This window comes from Anolis sagrei, chromosome 3 (assembly GCF_037176765.1).
Source record: "Anolis sagrei isolate rAnoSag1 chromosome 3, rAnoSag1.mat, whole genome shotgun sequence".
In the NCBI taxonomy this organism is placed as follows: Eukaryota; Metazoa; Chordata; class Lepidosauria; order Squamata; family Dactyloidae; genus Anolis; species Anolis sagrei.
In genome coordinates this window covers 197,389,396-197,410,782 of record NC_090023.1, presented here as the reverse complement: position 1 = coordinate 197,410,782, position 21,387 = coordinate 197,389,396, and the positions used below count along the sequence as shown (strand labels likewise).

General features: G+C 40.8%; 1 protein-coding gene across 6 annotated transcripts in view; it reads right to left on the bottom strand.

The window, feature by feature from the left end:
- Positions 1-21,387, bottom strand: part of CTBP2 (C-terminal binding protein 2) — a 288,894-nt gene continuing 267,507 nt past the window's right edge. For 5 of the 6 annotated variants that reach the window (XM_060768612.2, XM_060768611.2, XM_060768613.2 and 2 more), the window contains 4 exons: positions 16,668-16,798; positions 13,386-13,513; positions 8,995-9,112; positions 1-1,462 (listed from right to left, as the gene is read on the bottom strand). In XM_060768612.2, the coding sequence (XP_060624595.1) occupies positions 1,282-1,462; positions 8,995-9,112; positions 13,386-13,513; positions 16,668-16,798 (558 nt within the window). In that variant the 3' untranslated portion in view covers positions 1-1,281. Of the gene's footprint in view, positions 1,463-7,632; positions 7,699-8,994; positions 9,113-13,385; positions 13,514-16,667; positions 16,799-21,387 lie in introns of all 6 variants that reach the window. The other variant, XM_060768610.2, reaches the window with a different exon arrangement.

Sequence of the window (21,387 nt, the reverse complement as noted above, 5' to 3'; positions counted from 1 at the left end):
TCAAATTATAGAAATTGTCACTTTTTATTGAAAACTGCACTGAACGCTATATGTCCACCTTTACAATAAACAAATACAGTAACGGTAACACACTAAAACAAAACATACTTCTGGTAGCCATTGGTTGTTTTTTGTTTGGGACAGCTTTTAAAACTCTTATCACAGAAACAGGAATGTACCCATACAAAGGCTCAGAATAGGCCATCTTTTTCAACAAAAAAAGGCGATGATTCACAAAAGACTATGAATATAACATGTAACTAGTTGATACAAATCTAATAGGATTTGTTAAAATCAGTCACATCTAATAACACATTTCTGAAGTGTCTTTGTATAAAATATCACATGAAGAAAAGAAGACTTCAATGTCTAAAAAAGTGGGTTTTGTTCATACAGTCTGACAAGTTACCATAAAAAGTGTTTTTTTTTCCTGAGACATAAGGAAATGCAACATTATTCTTGAACCCTTTCCAGCTCAAGACTTTTCCACTCAATAAAATAGCTGTGGATTTAAAACTGAGAAAAATATATCTGAGTATAAATGTGAGACTTAACACTTTTATTTTATTTTTTTGCATCGTCAGCGTGTGTTATTGAATGTACAGCTACTTTATTAAGTGTATCTTGTAGGAGAAGCATCGATTTCTGCAATTAAAAGGCAGCTAGTTAACACAGGCTTTTCTCTCTCCCTTGACCTACAATAGCTGTAGTTAAGCTTGAGTAGCATCCTTCCAATACATTAAGTGGCCATATATAACTGCAACAAGCAAAACTCTCCACCTCTGGGTTATTTTTTTTCCTCAGCCTATGCAAGGAGGAGCCAGGTAAGTGAGGAAGGAAAGGGCTGAAGTCACATGATGGGTTTCCTCTTAATATCATGTAAGCTTTGTTAGGACTGTTGGACATATTTTAAGCTGCGGGTACGTCAACCAGCTGCTATTCCTCCAAGGGACTGAGAAGAAATATACATTATTCTTGTGATTGATGTAAAGATGAAGGAAACTTAAACACACAATAACAGAAGCTGATCAGTTATGCATCATCAAATCCTAGTTTTCAGTGCTTCAGTAAGCAGGTGACTTCTTCTGGGTTTCCCCTCCCTCCCCCAAGTCTTGACTCCTATATATATATATATTGTAGTTAACACTGGAACATCGTGGTGCGTCAGTCCAAAAGCAAACTTACAAATTTTGTATCAAATTCCTGCCAGTTTGTGTGTAATTACTCTTCTGTTTTTCCAATGTCTCTTGGTCCCAAATAGGAGTGTGTTTGAATGGTCTGCTATTGCTCGTTTGGATGTTCCCTGTTGTCCCCGTGTTTTGTGGGCTGGTTAGGAGATGGAGCTTGGGAAGGATGCGCCACTGTCGGAAGATTGTGGGTAACCGGAATCCCTCCCGGGATGATACCTTCCATAGCTGCCGGGATCCCTCCTGGAGTAACGCTCACCATGCCTGGTGGATATCTAGAAAGATAGAGTTTCTGAATTACAAGGCAATCAGTATGTAAACACTGTGTAAGAAGAGCAGATTATGAAGTAAGGAGAACAGCAACAATGCAAACAAATAGCCTCTTGAGAGAGCACTTTTATTCTTTGCTAACCAACTACAGAATGGAACCCCTGGTGGTGCAATGGGTTAAACCTTTGTGCTGGCAAGACTGACCGACAGTCATGGGTTCGAATCTGGGGAGAGTGGGTTGAGCTCCCTCTGTCAGCTCCAGCTCCCCATGCAGGGACATGAGAGAAGCCTCCCACAAAGATGGTAAAACATCAAACATCTGGGCATCACCTGGGTAATGTCCTTGCAGACGGCCAATTCTCTCACACCAGAAGTGACTTGCAGGTTCTCAAGTTGCTCCTGACACACACACACACACACACAAAACCCCTACAGAATAGAGTCTGTTCTCCTATACCAGGAGTCCTCAAACTTTTTAAACAGAGGGCCAGATCACAGTTCCTCAAACTGTTTGAGGGCCGGATTATAATTTGAAAAAAGCACGAAAGAATTCCTATGCACACTGCACATATCTTATTTGCAGTGCAAAAAACACTTTAAAACAATCCAATCCAATAATTAAAGAACAATTTTAACAAATAAAAACTTATTAGTATTTCAATAGGAAGTGTGGGCCTGCTTTTGTCTGATGAGATAGGATTGTTGTTGTTTGCTTTTTAAGTAGTTTCAGACTTAAGTTGACCCTAAGTGAGGGCCTGGTAAATGACCTTGGAGGGCTGTATCTGGCCCTCGGGCCTTAGTTTGAGGACCTCTCTGCTATACTTTGCCACATCAAATAGTGGGAACACATTCAAGAAACTAATCAATATACTCCACTCTATAAATTTGTGACTTGATTTACACTGACCTATATGCCAGGATCTGATCCCTGATTTTCTGGCAATGTAGACTCATATCATCCTATTCAAAGCAGATAATCTGGGATCACATTCTGGCATATAGGTCAGTGTAGATCCAGCCTTCATCAAATAACTGACCCACAAAACTGGTATGACTTATCTATAGTACTGTATCTTAATTCTTTCTATCCCCTTCTCGGAGTACAGTAGGAAATGGTGAGATCACAGTACATCCTTGTGGATCAGCAGTTCCCAACCTGTGGTCCATGGCCCACCAGTGGTCACGAAGAACTAAAATATGGTCTGTGGCCTCACGGTTACTACACCACTGCAATGAGAGCAAATGGTCTTGCAAAATCTTCTTATATTTGCCAAGGCACTGGGGATGTTGGGAGAGGAAAGGATGACAACCCAAGAAAGATGTGACAACAAGCCTCCTGACTGCTTCTTCTTCTCCTCCTCCTTCCTCCCTGAGTGGAGCTGTTCCATATGGCATCTGGAAGCGGGGGCGCCTTGGTGTCTTCATTTTTAGGTCTGTTCCTGGAGTTATTTGGGGTACTGATTAAGAAAATTGCATTGGATAGACCACATCAGTTCCAGATTATTAAATATGGTTTCTGTGGGCAAGAAGATGGGAATTACTGGGTGGCATATGTTCTGTATCAGAAACTAGAGCTGATGTGGTCTATCCAATGTAATTTTCTGAAAGCATCCCAAGTAACCAAACCAAATCTAAAGTTGACCAAAAACTGATTCGTAACCCTTTTGGTACAAATGTTAGAGTGGCCCTGGTCAAGTGGCCATGGCACTTCTTTCTGGTCTTTTTGTATACCTTGATGGAGAAAGGGTGGTGGAATTTACACGGTTGCCTTCCCCTCTCTGAAATAATCCTTGATTTATCCACGGGTTAGATCAAAATCCTTAGGTTTGGCCCCCAAACCTGCCCTCAAGGTACTGTGCTTCCAATGTTTCTTTTCCCAAGCATCTTAATTCATGTTCTTTCAACACCTGCATGCTTCAAACAGGAACAGCTGACACACTCCCAACAGCTTGTAATGTCAACCATCAATGAACAACCCAAATGCAGACATGCTTTCTTATAAGTCTGTTTTAGTGAACTGAAATTAGTATCTCTAGAGTCAAATTATATCATCAGCTCCTTTGGTGTTAATTTATTAAGAGTTTCATAAGGGCAACTGAAACATTTTGATTTTGAGGAGGCACCCTTTAAAGCAGAGTTTCTCAAACTGCTTCTCCAGTTGTTTTGGACTTCAGTTCCCACAATTTCTAACAGCTGGTAAGCTGGCTGGGATTTCTGGGAGCTGAAGTATGGATGCTTTAAAGCATGGATGCTGGACTGCAACTCCCAGTATTGTTCACAGTTGGCTATGCTGACTAACAGGAGTGAGGATCTGATAGGCCACATAATCCCCAGTATTTTTCTAAGGAACTTAATGGAGAACAGTGTGCCAGGACGGCTTATGGAGATGCTATAAAGCAGTGGTTCTCAACCTGTAGGTCCCCAGATGTTTTGGCCTACAACTCCCAGAAATCCCATCCAATTTACCAGCTGTTAGGATTTTTGGGAATTGAAAGCCAAATATCTGGGGACCCACAGGTTGAGAACCACTGCTATAAAGAAAAGCAAAACAATGGAACATACAGGCTTCATTAGTCTTCCAACTTAAGCCGGTGGTTTGGATTTCTAATCGATTCCTTAAAAAAATTCCCAATATAACTTGCGAGTTAGGATGTCTAAGTAGTTTTAGTTGTGTCTGTCCTTAGCGTAACTAGTGAGGGGTTGATGGAATTAAAGAATTAAAAAGTTGTTAAAAAAATTGTTTTTGGAATAGATACTCTGCTGTCAATGTAACTTAATCTTTTCTGAAGAGCAAATTTTAAAACTGAAATTTAAAAATTATACAGTTGAATTGTGCATGTTCAGGTGACAATGTGGGCAAGAATGAATTCCCTTTGTAAGATAAGTGGGGAGCCCTCGGTGGCACAGCAGGTTAAACTGCTGAGCTGCTGAATGAAAGGTTGGCAGTTCGAATCCAGGGAGCAGGGTGAGCTCCCACTGTTAGCCTCAGCTTCTGCCAACCTAGCAATTTGAAAACATGCAAATATGAGTAGATCAATAGGTACCACTTCTGCGGGAATGTAACGGCGCTCCATGCAGTCATGGCAGCCACATGACCTTGGAGGCGTCTACGGACAACGCTGGCTCTTTGGCTTAGAAATGGAGATGTGCACCACTCCCCAGTCAGACATGACTAGACTTAATGTCAAGGGGAAATGTTTACCTTTACTAAGAAAAGTGGCTTGTAGTACTCAAGTGCCTTTTAAAAACTTGTGGTTAGTTGTGAACTAGGTAATAAAGAACTGCCTTTATATTGACTTTAAAAGCCACCTACTTCTGGGGACGTGGTAATATAACGGTAACTAATTACTTTTAAACTAATTTTGTAGGCTCTGCCATGGCTGAAGGTCATGATTTAACAAAACACACAGCTAGTCTAGAAGTGTCATGGTTTTCGCTATACTTCTGTCCTGTCAATAATGCCAGAATGATTTTAAAGCTGGGGGCACTTTCCAAAGTTTCCAAATTCCACTGGAACTATTTTTGTGTAGAGATGATCTTGCACTCCGTGGTGCCCCAACTCTTGGGAATACATTGCTGTGGCTGTTAAATGTACAAGGGCAATGAAGAGATGAAAGGTGACACTGCCAATCTTTTCATCCCACTCTGACAGAATTGCATCTTCAACAGATTAACTTCTCACCACTGAAAAATGTATCACAAGCAAGGCCACATACTCTGAAGAGTTGATATTCTCTGCTAAGCTGAAGCTAAACTCCAGCCTCTATAAATCCAGGCATTTGAGAAACTGACACATTCTTTATAATTTTGTCCATTTCTGCTAATGAAAGAGGGGAGCAAGAAGCTACTTCACATTGATCCATACAGATTTTTTAAAAGATCTTACTAAATATGAAACTTTGACTTTTAGCTCCATGACCATTCTTTTTCTTTTTGTAAAGAAAAAATCAAGATTCCTTGGCTGACCACTCAATTTTTAACTGCCATCAGGTCAACTTCCCTTCCCTTCAAGGTGACTTATTATTTTTTTGTGTCAGGAGCGACTTGAGAAACTGCAAGTCACTTCTGGTGTGAGAGAACTGGCCGTCTGCAAGGTCGCGGCCCAGGGGACGCCCGGATGTTTTAATGTTTAACCATCCTTGTGGAAAGCTTCTCTTATGTCCCCACATAGGGAGCTGGAGCTGACAGAGGGAGCTCATCTGCGCTTTCCCTGGATTTAAACAAGCGACCTGTCAGTCTTCAGTCCTGCCGGCACACAGGTTTAACCCATTGCACCACCAGGGGCTCATTCTTATGAGACCGCTATTGTCCAGCTTTCACAACCACATACAGCAATGGGAAATGCAACCCTAACTTTAGTGTCCACTGCTGTATCTTGACACTTCAGGATCTTGACGTACTTACTTAGGTGACCCCTTGTAGTCCGGGGATGATGGTCCTCCTAGTGTAGTGTCTTGGCGATGGGTGTGTAGGTGGTTGTGGAGCCCTATTCTTGATCCACATGTTCTCCGCAGTGAGGACATTGGTTTCCAGGCGGAAGGCAGTCCTGGTCAGGGTTGGCTTGATGTGCTTCGTCTACTATGTTTCTCCCTTTCGCTTTCCATTCGTGCCTCTTTAAATTCCACAGCATTGCTGGTCACAGCTGACCTCCAGTTAGAGAGCTCAAGGGCCAGGGCTTCCCAGTTCTTGGTATCTATGCCACAGTTTTTAAGGTTGGCTTATTTCTTTATTTTTATTTATCGTGTCATCAGCAACCATACCATTGTATTACATTTCTAAGAGAACAAAACAAACAAACAGATAAAAAAATTCAAATTTTGCAAACTTGGTAGTTGATTAAATGTCCTTTGACCAGTATCTGGCCACTTGGAGTGCCTCTGGTGTTGCCGTAAGAAGGTCCTCCATTGTGCATGTAGCAGGGCTCAGGTTGCATTGCAAGATTGGCTTTAAGTCCATCTTTAAATCTCTTTTTTTGTCCACCAACATTATGTTTCCCATTCTTGAGTTAAGAGGAGAGTAGCTGCTTTGGGAGACGGTGATCGGGCATTCGGACAACGTGACTAGTCCAGTAGAGTTGATGGCATAGGAGCATCACTTCAATGCTGGTGGTCTTTGCTTCTTCCAGTATGCTGACATTTGTCTGCTTGTCTTCCTAAGAGATTTGCAGGATTTTTCAGAGGTAACACTGATTTGTCACCCCAAAGGAGATTCATCAGAGAATGCAAACTATTTATGGTGATTGTGTTGGTGTGAGTACTGTGCATCGTTGGGCAAGTAAGTTTAAAGATGTTGAGGTGATACCTTCTGCTGTCAAGATTTCAATGACTGCATGTTGCTTAAGTCGCATTGACCGACCTTCTGTGCAGGGCTGCATACTTCGCACTTTAACAACACAACCGTTCAATGCTAAGACTTCCCACCAAAATGAAACTGTAGAGGAGTATCAGTACTATCAGTACTGCCATCTGTTGAGGAGTTTTATTTATTTATTTACATCACTTATATCCCGCCCATATCAGCCCGCAGGCGACTCAGGGCGGTCTACATATCGGCACAATTCGATGCCATCAATACAATACAAAAGCAAAAACAATTAAGTGCATTTAGACAAAAAAGACAGTGCAATAACAGTTTAAAAAAAGCTATATCCTCTCATTCCAATCCTCATCCGTTTCATCGTCTTGGCCGTTCCTGGGTCATTCTCCATCTCAAGCTTGACTATCTATTCTGGGGTTCCGAATGCCTGCTCGAAGAGTCAGGTTTTCACTCTCTTACGAAAGGTCAGGAGGGAGGGGGCTGATCTAATATCCCTAGGCAGGGAGTTCCACAGTTATCAAGGTGGAGGCATTACTTTTTATTCAACCCTCGTAATCCGTTCACTTGTCTGTTAGGCCAGTCTTAGATTATAAATGGTTAAGATGTAAAGGGACAATATGAACACAGGAAACACTGACATCTTGCATTTAAATCCAAATGCAATGTGTTACAGAAGACAGGGAGAGAAACTGGATTAAGACAGGGTGGGGAAAATGTTGTTGGGCTGCAATGCCTAACAAATTCAGCATTGGCAATGCTGACGAGGACTGACGGGTACTGAAATACAATTGTGGCTGTATGGCTGCATGAGTCCCACCCTTGATGTATAAGAACCAAGTGAAGGAGATGATCAGCTTACTGTCATGTAGCGATGTTCTCACTGCAATAAGCCTGGAAAGTGTTAACGTTTCTGCAGGAATACCAACTATCAGAGGAAAAGAAGGGATAATGGGTCGAATGAAGACTTGTGTCATAGCAAATCTCTTCATTTTTAAGACCATCCCTTGCAAATTTGTCACTGAGATAAAATAGCAGTTCTAACAACTCAGTTTGTCATATGATGTAAGATTATAACATTTTTTCAAATGAGTGCAGTGCTAATTCATCCAGGTAATCAGACTCTGGAAAAGTTATTACCATTCTTAAGAGTTACTCATACTGTACCCTGTCCTGTACCCCTGCCCAACAAAATATGTCTTCCTTAGGAATTTCCTAAGTCCTCGGGCAATTCTAGGCCCCCTGGTGGTGCAGCAGGCTAAACCGCTGAGCTGCTAAATTTGCTGACTGAAAGGTCAGTGGTTCGGATCCGAGGAGTGGAGTGAGCTCCCACTGTTACGTACAGCTTCTGCCAACTTAGCAGTTCAAAAACATGCAAGTTTGAAAAGATCAATAGGTACCGCTTCTGTGGGAAGGTAATGGTGCTCTGGGCAGTCATGCTGGCCAAATGACCTTGGAGGTGTCAATGGACAACGCCAGCTCTTTGGCTTAGAAATGGGAGATGACTACCACTACCCAGAGTCAGACACGACTAGACTTAATGTCAGGGTAAACCTTTATCTTTACCTACAGGCAATTTTATGGTATTCTTCTACCATGATTGTGTTGGAGGACCTAGAGAGGACACCTCCAAAGGAATTTTCTAGATCCTCCAGGATGACTATGGTAACTTTTGGAAGACGCCATTCAATTCAATAGAAGTTTCCTCTTATCCGGTTTCCTGTTTCGATGGTAAATCCAGGAACATATCCCGCATGGATACAGAGGTCATACTGTATATACATACAGGCATATTCAGGCAACTATAATTATATTTTTCTTGGCACTACTACACTGGTAAAAAAATTTCAGTAGCACCTTGGAAATTTTCTCTCTCTCTCCAAATAAATGAGGTAATTCAAATTATCTCCTAGCAACTCCTTTTGTCATGTTAAAAGAGGAGATTACAATGGGTAATTTAGGGAAAGGTAAAAATGTGCAATGTGAGAACTTGTGAGATGACACCTCAGAACTGTCTGTAATGTTATGGAGAGAATAAAGACGTGTGTGTGTATATATATTTGAGGGCTGGGGGAAGAAGTTTTCATGACACCACTGTTGAAGAAATACCATCTTCTGAGAAAGGTTAGCATTTGTGTGACTCATTCTTTTAGCTCCACAGTTGCATGCAGAATTCCAGAGAGAGAGAGAAAGAAAAAAAAAGATATTCTTTCCTCCTTCTTACCTGTATGTGGCACCATTGAGCTCTGGATGAATGGCTTGCTGATCTATTACTGACCAAGGAGCTGTTGTGACAAAAAATTCCTTGTTCACACAGTTTCGTAGGCTTTCGGGGATGCGACCTGAGATAGGAATAATTCAAATTTATAATTTTCATTCAGGCCCCAGTTGATCATACTGAAAAGCAACAAGATACACCCAACTTGTTCTTTTTCTATTGTAAGGGGGATCGGCAGAAAACCCTTCAGTTCCTGCCAAAATCGTGGAATTTGCTCATACTCGTCACACAACTCCTAAGGCCAAAGAGAATTGTTTTGAAAGGCCTTTTATTGAATTCAGCCATTTGTCCAACTGCAGTTAATTGTTTCCTGGTTGTTCTGCAAATTCACTAGGAAGAAGATTTATTAATGTTTGTTATGATTATGAATATTGCTATTCATATTGTTATTTAGAATTTTTTATTAGGATGTGAGTGGGAACATCAAGCTGCTTCAGGGCAGAGACAGGAACAGGCATCCATCAACTGCAATGGTTGCTGCATGGTAAATGGGGATTGGGGGACTTTCACAGTCCCTAAGTTATAGATTTGTAACTGCAATAGAGGATTGGGGCACAATTATTTGAGTTTTCATCATCATCATCATGGTCAGAATCCGCCATGGCCGGAGGTTTAGCACAGCTGGTAAATCATCAGCAAATATAAGATCTATCAACCAAAAGGTTGCAAGTTTAAAGCCCCGGGTTGGTGTGAACTGTCAGCCTAGCTAATTGTTTACCTAAGCAATTTGAAAACAGCTTTAGCTGTGATTAGAGAAATTAGATACCACTAAAAAAGCGGGGGAGGTGTTTTACGACGCCATAAAAAGAAGGAAGATCAGGGAATGCTGGGTGACCAAAAGGAAGAAGGAAGTCCTGACGGCTCTTCGTCACAGAGGATGGAGCAACAGCACCCCCTCGACTCAAGCCCAATCTTCCATGGCACCTCCTGTTCTGATCTGTCTGTGTATTGTCTATACAAAGCGGCATTGAATGTTTGCCGTGTATGTGTACTGTAATCCGCCCTGAGTCCCCTTCGGGGTGAGAAGGGCGGAATATAAATAAAGTGTTGTTGCTGTTGTTGTTGTTATTGGTGTATTTTTTCCCTAGTCTGGGATCGAAGGGAGCTTACCATGGTTGAAACAAACATAGCTAAATATTCACAGTTTAACAAAGTTATAAGGGGCCATGGTAATGTAGCGGGTTAAACCACTGAGCTGTAGAACTTGCTAACCAAAAGGGTGGTGGTTTGAATCCACGGAGCGGGGTGAGATCCCATCATTAGCCCCAGCTTCTGCAAACCTAGCAGCTCAAAAATATGCAAAACGTGAGTAGATCAATAGCCACTGCTCCACCAGGAAGATAACGGTGCTCCATGCAGTCATGCCAGCCAAATGACCTTGGAGGTGTCTACGGACCACACCGGCTTTTTGGCTTAGAAATGGAGAATGGACTCGACTAGTTGGACTCGACTAAACTTAATGTCAGGGGAAACCTTTAACTTTACTAACAAAGTTAAGTAGCTATCAAAAATTTGAAGGCTAGTTATAAAAAAATGAACTATTAATAAAGTCCAGCACATAATACATGGCGTGTTTCCCCTAACAAATTAATTCTCAAAGGTTTCTGCTGGAATAAAAAGATTCCCACTTTCTAGCAGAAAGACAGCAAGGTCAGTTGAACCTAAGGTCATTTGAAAGTCTAGTAGCAGCCATGGAGAAGGCTCTCTCTTGTGTTCCCATCAGATGTATCTGCAAGATTGATGGGACAGAGAGCAAAGACTCCCTAGAACAATGGTTCTCAACCTGTGGGTCCCCAGGTGTTTTGGCCTACAGCTCCCAGAAATCCCAGCAAGTTTACCAGCTGTTAGGATTTCTGGGAGTTGAAGCCCAAAACATCTGGGGACCCACAGGTTGAGAACCACTGCCCTAGAAGATCTTAAAGACGTGGGTGGGTTCTTACCAGATAATATAATACAATGTAACCTATTTTTTGTTCCTAGATTATATATGTCATTTCTGAATTGGTTCTACTATAAAATCATGGGAATCATGGGCAACACATTTTGCTATAGTTTTTCAATGAATATCTCATAGAGTGTCGACCAATTCAACATAGTTTGTGGCAGCCACAAAACCAAGTTTCTGGAGTAGAACAACTACGTTCAAAGTAAGTACTGCACAATTAAACAGGAAATAATACTTTCAAACCAGGAACAGATTTTTTTTTCAAATTTTGTTACATAGTTTAATCTTTCAAATAATCTGGAAATTGAGCTGTGTTGCAATAAGGGAGTTATGTACCCCTTGTAATTATGTCAAGCAGCACTTATTCTGAGCAAGGGGCACAGCAAAGAAAACATCTGAAGTGCTCTTTATTTATAAATGCCATAGCATACAGTATGCCCTCTATATCCACGGGATTGGTACCTGCAGTTTCCTTTATCCACATCCAATGAAGTATGCCCTCTTTCAGCATTTTCTAGGCTCTCCGGCATAGCTCGATTGCTCTCTTGGGCTAGAAGTCCTTCATTTCAATAGTGTTTACTATTATCTGAACTTTGCATATCCATGCAAAGTTCAGGTGTGTGGATATGGGGGTTGTACTGTTTACTGTATAGGTGTGGATGTAGAAGTACGACGTGTTTATACTGTGTTAACTTGAATACATTCAAGTAACAGTATGTTCAAAATAGGAGCGGAATGTGCATCCCTCCAGCTATTGCTGGACTATATTAAGCATCCTTCATGGGATGATGAGAACTGCAGTCCGGCAAAATCTGGAGGGATGCACATGATTCACTCCTACTTTAGGAATCCAATATCATTAATGTGATTTGCATATCCAATAGTACGAAATTGAGTGGTGAGACCACGGAGATGCTTATCCAAGTGAAGAATACACACTTCACTGTTTGCTAATGAACTAGTGTACAAGGAGAATATTTACTCCTGTGGCTCAATTTAGTTGTTTAGCACCAGAGAGCTTTACAACTCACCAAGCTCTGTGGATGATAGAGAATCATGATGTATATGTATGGCTGACATAGATTGAAACACAATTTGAGACTGATTCAACGAATCGTATTAACCAATTGTCTGAGTTAAATGTTACATCTGCATAACAAACATGCACCTAATTCACAGAAGCAAAGGAATTTGCTTGCTAAGTTAGTTGATATATGTTGCAGACCTGTACAGATGAGATTATTTAATGAAATGCATATAGTGAAGTACTGCCCAGGATGAATGAAAATATATCTGTCCCTTACTGCAGAACTCACTTTCCTCCTGTAAGCCTCTCACGCATATTGACATGCAGAAGCTAATGGGGAATTGTTGGGGGGCGGGGGGGGGGGGGGGGATCAAGAGGCATCTCTGTTGTTGTTCTTCTTCTTGTTGTTGTTATTATATTTATATGACACTTTTCTCTCTTAACAAGGCTATATCCCTGCAACCACTTGTACAACAATGATGCCAATCTACAATGACCCCCTAACAATATTTTATCATAGTTAGATGCTTCTCCTAAATCCCAAACCCTTTATTTATTTACAGTATTTATATTCCGCCCTTCTCACCCCGCAGGGGACTCAGGGCGGATTACAATGTACATATACATAGCAAACATTCAATGCCATAGACACATAACATATATAGACAGACACACAGAGGCTATTTAACATTCCAGCTTTTTCATGAGGGTATTCTGGCCACCAGGGGAGCTGTCGCTTCACAGTTCATTTGTGACACTGATGAAGTACTTCCTCATTCTTTGCATGCTTGCTGGAGATTTTTATGGCCTCGTAAATTAGCCTCCACGCATAAGCAGTACCTAAATTTCCTGCTTGACATATGCAACTATCTTTCAGGCTGCAAAGCTCGACAGCAAGCTACACAAATTGGTTGGAAGCTCACTCCAACCCAGGCTGGCTTTGAACTCATGACCTTTTGGTCAGTAGTGATCTTAATGTAGCTGACGCCCAGCCAGCTGCGCCACAGTCCTGGTGCTGACCAGTAAGCAATTATTGGTGATGGATGGGGGAAACTATGAGCTGAATTTTGTGGGGAGTATTGCATAAGGGAGGTAGGGAGTTCTCTCTGAAAAACCTTAAAGAGTCCAATACTTTAAGTATTGTACCTGCACTGACAGGAAGCCAATCATAATGCTGAGCATTTCTGAACCTATGCAGTGTTTACGTGAAAACCGCACCCTAGATATATAGTGCTGACAAATAGACTTCAGACAACAGGTTGCACTTCCCACATGGGGGAACCACTAGCAATCAGAATTCTGGGTTGGTTTCCTGGTGCTAACAATCACATTTAAAGCAATCCACAGGGATCTCAACGGCTATACCTGTAATCGCTCGGCGTATCTCTGTTGCAGCGGCTTCTCTCATCTCCAGTGAGGCCTGTTCACTGTACCAAGCGGTGTGTGGTGTACAAATTAAATTAGGAGCATCTTTCAGAGACCCTTGAGCAAAGCTACAGGGAAAAACAACAAAGGAATACAGACCATAAAAAGAGTTCCAAAATAAATACCTTCACAGAGCATTCGATTTTCCCCTTTTCTTATGGACCTACTCAACTTGAAGAGGGCTTGCTCTATGCACGGGTATGGATAGCTGGGCATACTGGTAGTGATGCTGATACACACTGGGCCCAGTTGACAGGATTGATGGGACTGAGTTCCGCTGATGGGAAGCAACTGGCTGACAGTCTACCTCTTTTTATGTGAGAGATCTCTGATGTGAGGGAGAACTGCCACAGGGACCCTGATCATGCCCGTCACATCAGAGATTGTTCACAGAAAGGGATGCCACTGTCAGTTAACTGATTTCTGAGAGAAATATTGATTACAATAGCTGCTTCCCAGTAAGTGAGGATTAGGAAGATTTGCAAAGAATTCAGTGCAAAGCACTGTAACTACAATGTTTATATTAATTCCAACTGGCTTTTGGCCCAGGCTATCATCATCACCATCGTCACCCAGTGTGCATCACTACCAGTGTGCCCAGATTTCCATCTTTATTTCTATTTCAAGACGGCTTACAATAAGTGACACAACCCAATAAATTTAAAGACATGACAAATGAAAATTTGAGAAACAATTAAATATTTGTGCCATTGATACAAAAGTTACAACAGTTAAGATACAATTAAAATAACATTTAAAACTAAATATCCTCCCCAGTTGGTAGACCTGGGATTTTTCAGTCCATAATATGCCATCTTGTGGTACTCTGAGGAAAGGCAATATATAAAGGTACTATATTAAATATTTTTGACTTTTATTGTTGTTGTTGTTGTTACTATTATTTTATACACTACACAATTAGTACACAGCTAACAAGATCACTCTGTATTGGATCACTTTCCAAGTGTTCCGGACTATGTGATGTATCAGCGGATAATGCGGATAAGTCCCAGAGGAGTTCAACGTATTCATTTTCTTTAAATTATTATTATTATTATTATTATTATTATTATTATTATTATATTGTTTTTGCGGGACATTCTGCAGCACATTTTGTTCTAGTTTTTCAATGAATATTTCATTGTGTTTCAATCAATTCAACATAGTTTGTGGCAGCCATAAAATGACATTTTTGGAATAGTACAACTACTTTAAAAGTAGGTACTGCAAAATTAAGCAGGAATAACATTTTAAAACCAGGAACAGGTTTTTTTTTCCAAATTTTGTTACACCATGTTATACGCAATGGTATAGTAAAATAGTGTCTCTTACAAAAAAAATGTAAAATCTAACAGCTTTTAATCTATATATACCCCAAGCTGTGCATGGTGAAATCTGGAGATGAATATTCTGTGGATTTGGTCAACTGTAAATATTCTGACCCACAGAAAATCAGTAAAGGACAATGGGGAGATAAGTAGTTGCAATCAAAGGAGATGGAGCAGCAACTGGAAACGATGGGAATGTCTAGTAGCAAAATGAATGTGCAGACTTGCTGACTACTTAGTTGCTTCTTGAGTAGGCCAGAATCCTCCTATAGCTATCCCTGTTATAAATGCTGTTATGTGCATCACCATAGATGGAGCTTCCTTAAATATGATCTTCAGAGGTGGGTGAGGAGTTGGATCAACAGTCATACAGCAGAAGAGTTCAACTGTGTGAGACGCCATGGGAAGGTTGAACAGAGCAATATTAACAATGGTTAGGTTATCCTTAAAACATTGCTAGAAAGTTTTGCTATAATTTATTTTTGGACTGCTTCTTGAGATCCTATGAGGCATTCTCGGTTCTAATTTCAATGGCTGGAGGATTCTGCTTAAACAGGTACTCAAATGATAGAACCAGAAGAGCAAGGCACCCTCAATTCAAATGAGGTAAGGTATTAAATTCATTGTGAGTCTGTTTCCTAATTTTTAATAATTCAATGGAATAGATGTTATCAATGTTGCAACAGTTTACTAGGGAATATCCAGATTTTTTTAAATAAATGATGCAACAATTTCCTAGAGATTCCCCCTTAAACTGCAGAGGAACAATGAAAATTTATTTTCTAGTCTCTGTGTTTTGAATCCCAAAAGGCAGCATGACCAGCAGCGGTCCAAGAAAGAAATCATTTCAAGCTCTAGCTTGTACCGTGTGTATCCGACAATTTTCTGGACTCAATTCAAGGTGCAGGTTATTATCTACAAAGTCCTATACACTTCGGGTCCAACCTATCTTTGAGACCGCATCCCTTTCTATAAACAGTCATGAGCTTTGAGATTGGCAGGGGAGAACCTTCTTTCGGTTCCACCACCATCTCAAGCGTGGTTAGTGTGGGCGAGAGAGAGGGCCTTCTCTGTGGTGGCTCCCTGGATCTGGAATACCCTCCCAAAAGAGATTAGGTTAGTCCCCACCCTTGACTCCTTCCAATCCAGCCTAAAAACATGGATTCTTAAGCAGGCTGAAATGGGTCTATCTGAGGTTGACACTTTGGCACTTTAGTTGTGAATTGAAGGCAACTAGCTTTAACTACAGGTGGTCTGCTTTTTACCCTGTGTGTTTTTGTTTTTATTTTATTTGATGTGTTAATAGTGGTTGTTTTTATAACTTTTATGTGATATTGTTTTTATATTCGTGTGCCGTTTATGTTAAATACTACACTTGTTGTGCTTTGCAAGCTGCCCCAAGTGCCTTTTGGGAGATGGTAGAGAGTTATAAATAAAGATGATGATGAGGATAAGTGTCTAGGACTGTGTGATGTATCGGCAAATAATGCGTGCAGATCCCAGTAAAATGCTAGTTTTGTCAGCGCCGATTGTGTTTAAGTGCAGGCCAAGGTCTTTAGGCACTGCACCTAAGGTGCCGATCACCTCTGGGACCAACTTGACTGGCTTGCAGTTCAATCTTTAAATCCTCATATTGTGTCAGCTTTTCCAGTTGTTTCTTTTCAGTCCTGCTGTCACCTGGGATTGCAACATCGACAATCCATACTTTGTTTTTTTAACACAATCAAGAGTATTGTGCTCCATAACTCTGTCAGTCTGAATTTGGAAGTACCATTATTATTATTATTATTATTATTATTATTATTATTATCTTCATGATGTTTCCACGATGGCAAATGTAGAACCACTCTACAATGTTTGGCGGCATAAAACATGCTATAAAAGTCCAACTTACCTAAATGGTTCTGATTCGTGAACATCTAGTGCTGCCCCTCGTATCCTTCCTTCCTTCAGGGCTTGGGTTAAGGCCTTTTCATCCACCAGACCACCACGGGCTGTGTTTACCAAAAATGCTCCTTGTCTCATCTGTTGGGGCCAGGAAAAAAAGGAAGTGCATTCTAGCATCTTTTTATGACTCTATGCATCTATGGAGCATCAGCACCATTTCCTTATGTAGCCGAAGCAGCTTCAAATGGCACATCTCACTCCTAAGCACATACTGTAATGGCAAGTCTCGATTATTATTATTATTATTATTATTATTATTATTATTATTATTTGCAACATAATAACAGAGTTATTGTATCTTAGCAGCGAAACCCTAATGGATAATTCTACATTGGGGCTAGTTTTAGATCAATCAGGATGGAAGAAACCAGAACACCACAGGACACCAACATGGCCCATAAACTGAAAAAAGCAGAAATGTTATTTCCTGAAAAGAAAATGCTCCTTCAAGTACAGATTTTATCTAGGGTAAGGGGTCTTGAAGCAGCTTATTCTTCTAAGCACATAAAGAAGAGCCATGTTGGATTGATCAAAGGCCTTTTCCAGTCAACCATTCCATTAATGCAATAGAGTAGAACAGACAACTTTGCATCTGTATGCTTGTCCATTGTGCCCTGCCTCATGTACAGAGGAGGAATTGTTGGAGGCTACAGACAATGCCGTTGCTGTTGCCCGTTTTTGGTCAAAAGATATTTAGCCGCCTGCATACCTTCTATTTTATCAGTTTTATACTAATTTATGTAATGCTTTTGGCAGTGTGAATTTACTTCAAGCAGAGTCACTTTTTGTATAAGCTATCTGGCATGATATAAGAGTCTAGAGTTGCTGACTTTATCAACTCCTGAGGAAGGGGATTGCTTTCCCCGAAACAGGGTACAAAAATACCCGGGCACCCCTGTTGAATGCCATTTGGACTTTTCCTTTGAAGACTTATTTTGAGAAGCAGTGCTCCATTTTCACTGGACTTGAGTTGGATTTTTCCCATGAAGATTGTTTTGAGAGTGACGCTTCATCTTCATTATTGTCTTCAGTTTACATATAGCCTCATGACTCAATGCTTACTTTGTTTATATGACTTTTCTTATTGAATGTATCCCTGAAGCCTATATACAGTGGAATCCTTATCCAGACCTAGAACTGTTACGTTTGAGAGCAGCTGCTCCTTTTGATTTTTGTGTACCACTGAATTGAGCTATGTACTGGGGATTTTGGTAAATGGAATACTATATGCTCTTTTGATAATACACATTGACATTACGCATAGATTGTTTTGTGTCTGTGCTGATACCTTACAAGTACTCTGGGATATTGTGTAGTAGAACCTCATAATCAGGACATGAGGGCAAAATCTTTTTCACTTAAATAAACACAAATTTAGTATTGTTTGGGTGTAGCACTAGCTTAAGTCCTGCCTCTTCCTGTCTTCTCCCACAGAGGAGACACTATCACCTATGCCATAAGGCATGCAATCTACTTGCAGTCAATCTACTTGCAGTGATGCAAATAGTAGAGGTGTGCAATTTGGCCAAAAAGTATGCCATTTTGGGGACCTCTCATTTTGTTTACCAGGAAGTTACTCGAAAGGGGAGGGGTTTTGCCGTTTTTATTCAGCGAAGATTCGGCCCATTTACTACAATGGGAAACTTTAAAGGCTCAATCCTCAGACATTTTAAAGCCAATCTGCATGAAACCTAACTCAGTTTTAGACCCCATTTACAACTGTCAAGTTTCAAATGAATTCACCAATCTATTGACTTCTTAGAATTTAGAATTTTTAGTTTTAACTATAACATTTTTTAAAAATAAGACAAACCGTAAGAGAGGGTTCTGGAAATTGTAGTCACCGGTTGTGTCCATTCTCAGCCAATCAGAGCATGGACACAACCAGGCTTTTTATTGGCTAAGAAACAGAGAGAGAGAAAAGCTTCAACTCTCATCATGCTCTGAGATGACCTTTTCAATGCCTGTCCTATGCAAGTGCTGCTGGGAAAGCGAATTCCCAGGACCCTCTCTGGAGGAGGAGGGCACTTTCCAAGAAGAAATGGACGGAGGCTGTTTCTGCAAAATATCCCTCCCTCAGGTATATTGCAGACCTAACTTCTCCTTCTCCAGAACTGATAAAATCTGGCTCTCTTAATCCATTTTGCTGGGCTTTGCGGCTCTCTCTTCACTGTTCTGTTGTCGAATATTATATAAATCGGACCACCGAATATTACAAATAATTTTTGTCCAAACTGATTCGGGCCCAAGCCTAGCAAATAGACTTTTTGGAAACCTTTGCTATGGTAAAGACAATTCCCATCGCTGAATAATCTTTTATGGCTGCATTAGCTATTTACATGGATGCTTTGAGTCCTCAAGGTGCTTTCCTAGGTTCCTAAATGCTGTACGAGGAATATTATGCTAAGTGCCCATTTGCTTCTTATTTATGTGCTCTCTGTACAGAATAGAGGTAATTAAGTTAACTGCAGAGCACAGGAGGAAAACTGCAGGGCAGAAGCAGATCCACGGGGATTTTTCAGATTTTCAGAAATGAGCTTGATTTTGAAAGGATTTACCCACTGCTGAACTAGGGATGAAAGAACATTTGAGGGCTGAGCTTTCGTTTGGCAGACACAATGCCCAGTCGTTCAGCTGCCATTTTCCCTGGCCATAGTTGAGTAACTATTTTTGGCTGGGTCTGTTGTTGTTATTGATTATTTCTATCTCTCCTTTCCCCCCAGATTGGAACTCAAACTGGTTACAACAAATTAGAAAACACATCATTAAAAATTCACAGGATATGATAGTTAGAATAAGATTAAAAATCAAAACAGTTATATTATAGCATCATCTTTGCATTATAGCACTATGTGTGGTACTATGGATGGTGAGGAGGGATTTGTGGACATAAGATTCCTAAATTTGTTTGCTAACAACCAGTTCACTTCCACAACCTGTTGGAGAATGATGGTCTAAATTGGACACGGACATACGCCATCACAACTTTCTTTTTGGTAACTGAAAAGCTGGAATTCACTGTTGAATGGGAAACAAAACCTACCTTTTCGCAGCAGCTGCTTCCAAAATTTTTCTGTAGTTGGATACACAGCAATACTATAGTCTACAGTAGTGGTTCCCAACCCTTTTTTAAAAACCAGGGACCACTTGACCAGGGACCACTTTGATGAGGGATCACTCTCCAATATTAGTACCAAAAGAGTTACGAATCAGTTTTTGGTCAACTTTAGATTCAGTTTGGTTATTTGGGGTTCTGATTTAGAAAATTGCATTGGAGAGACGACATCAGCTCTAGTTTCTGATACAAAACATATGCCATCCAGTAGTTGCCATCTGCTCACCCATAGAAAACCATATTTAATAAGCCTTGCCACTATAAGAGGGTTTCGCGAGACCAGTCGTTCTCGTTGCAACGGTGTAATAACGGTAAGCTTGCGGACCATATTTTTGGTTTTTGTGGACCATTTGTGGTCCACCGACCACAGGTTGAGAACCACTTGTCTACAGGAAATCCTTCATGCTGCTGTACATTCAGCTATAGAAAAATACTGTATAATACCACATGGTAGTTGCCACCACATAACAGTCGCGTAATTTAGGCATCCCCTAAATTGGTAATTTTCTTTCCTCTCATAATCATCACAGTCTTAATTCATTGCTGGTGGATGATCTGCATATAGTGGGTCTGCCGGGAGAAAGGTGCCATAGAAATTCCTGAAATAAATAAATAGTGTGGCCAGCATAGGAAGACAAGCTTCCCCGCTGTAAACAGTCTAGCTAGTGTGAGGTGTCTTGCTGCACTATACAAATAACAGCTTTGCCCAGGCACTTGTTCCCCTTTCAGCTATGGCACTTCACTCAGCTGAGTCTGAAAGCAATGGATTGAGGAGAGTGACAATATCAGCCGAGTTAAGCGGGGGCAGGTGCTTGGACAAAGCTGATGTTTGTACAGTGCAGCAAGACACATGGAGATTGAAGCATGGAGTCTTTCCCACACTAGCTAGACCAGGTATAGGCAAACTTTAGCCCTCAAGGTGTTCTGGACTTCAACGTCCACAATTCTTAACAGCTGGTAAGCTGGCTGGGATTTCTGGGAGATGAAGTCCAAAACACCTGGAGGGCCAAAGTTTCCATATGCTTGGGCTAGACTGTTTACAGCGGGTAAGCTGTCTTCCTCCGCTGGCTATACTGTATGAAATTCACCTGCTAGCAGCACAATTTATTTCATCGCGTAATAGTCGCACCCTTTTTTTGGCCAAAGAAGCGTAAAAATATTACTATTACGTGATGAAATATGGTAGGTTTATATTTTTCTGCTGCTCCCCAGGTAATTACTGAGTTCATGAGGCTACAGATGAGAAAAGGTGGTGTTAGATGATGGATAGGATGGGACACTATTATAGCTACATCTCTCAATGCAAGATCATAGCTGAAACGTTTTACAAAGCTTACTGGTGTAAGCAAATCTGGTACACAGACAAGACTGCAGCCAATAAAACAGATAAAGAAAAACAATCCTTCATTTGTAACATTTTGTAACATTAGGATCTTTGTAATTTATTGAGAGCATTAAAATGACCCACTGAAGTGGCATCACCTGATGTATAATGTGCAAAAAGACAGATGGACAATTAGCTATAACTCTCAACTATCCCAAAGGTAAAAAT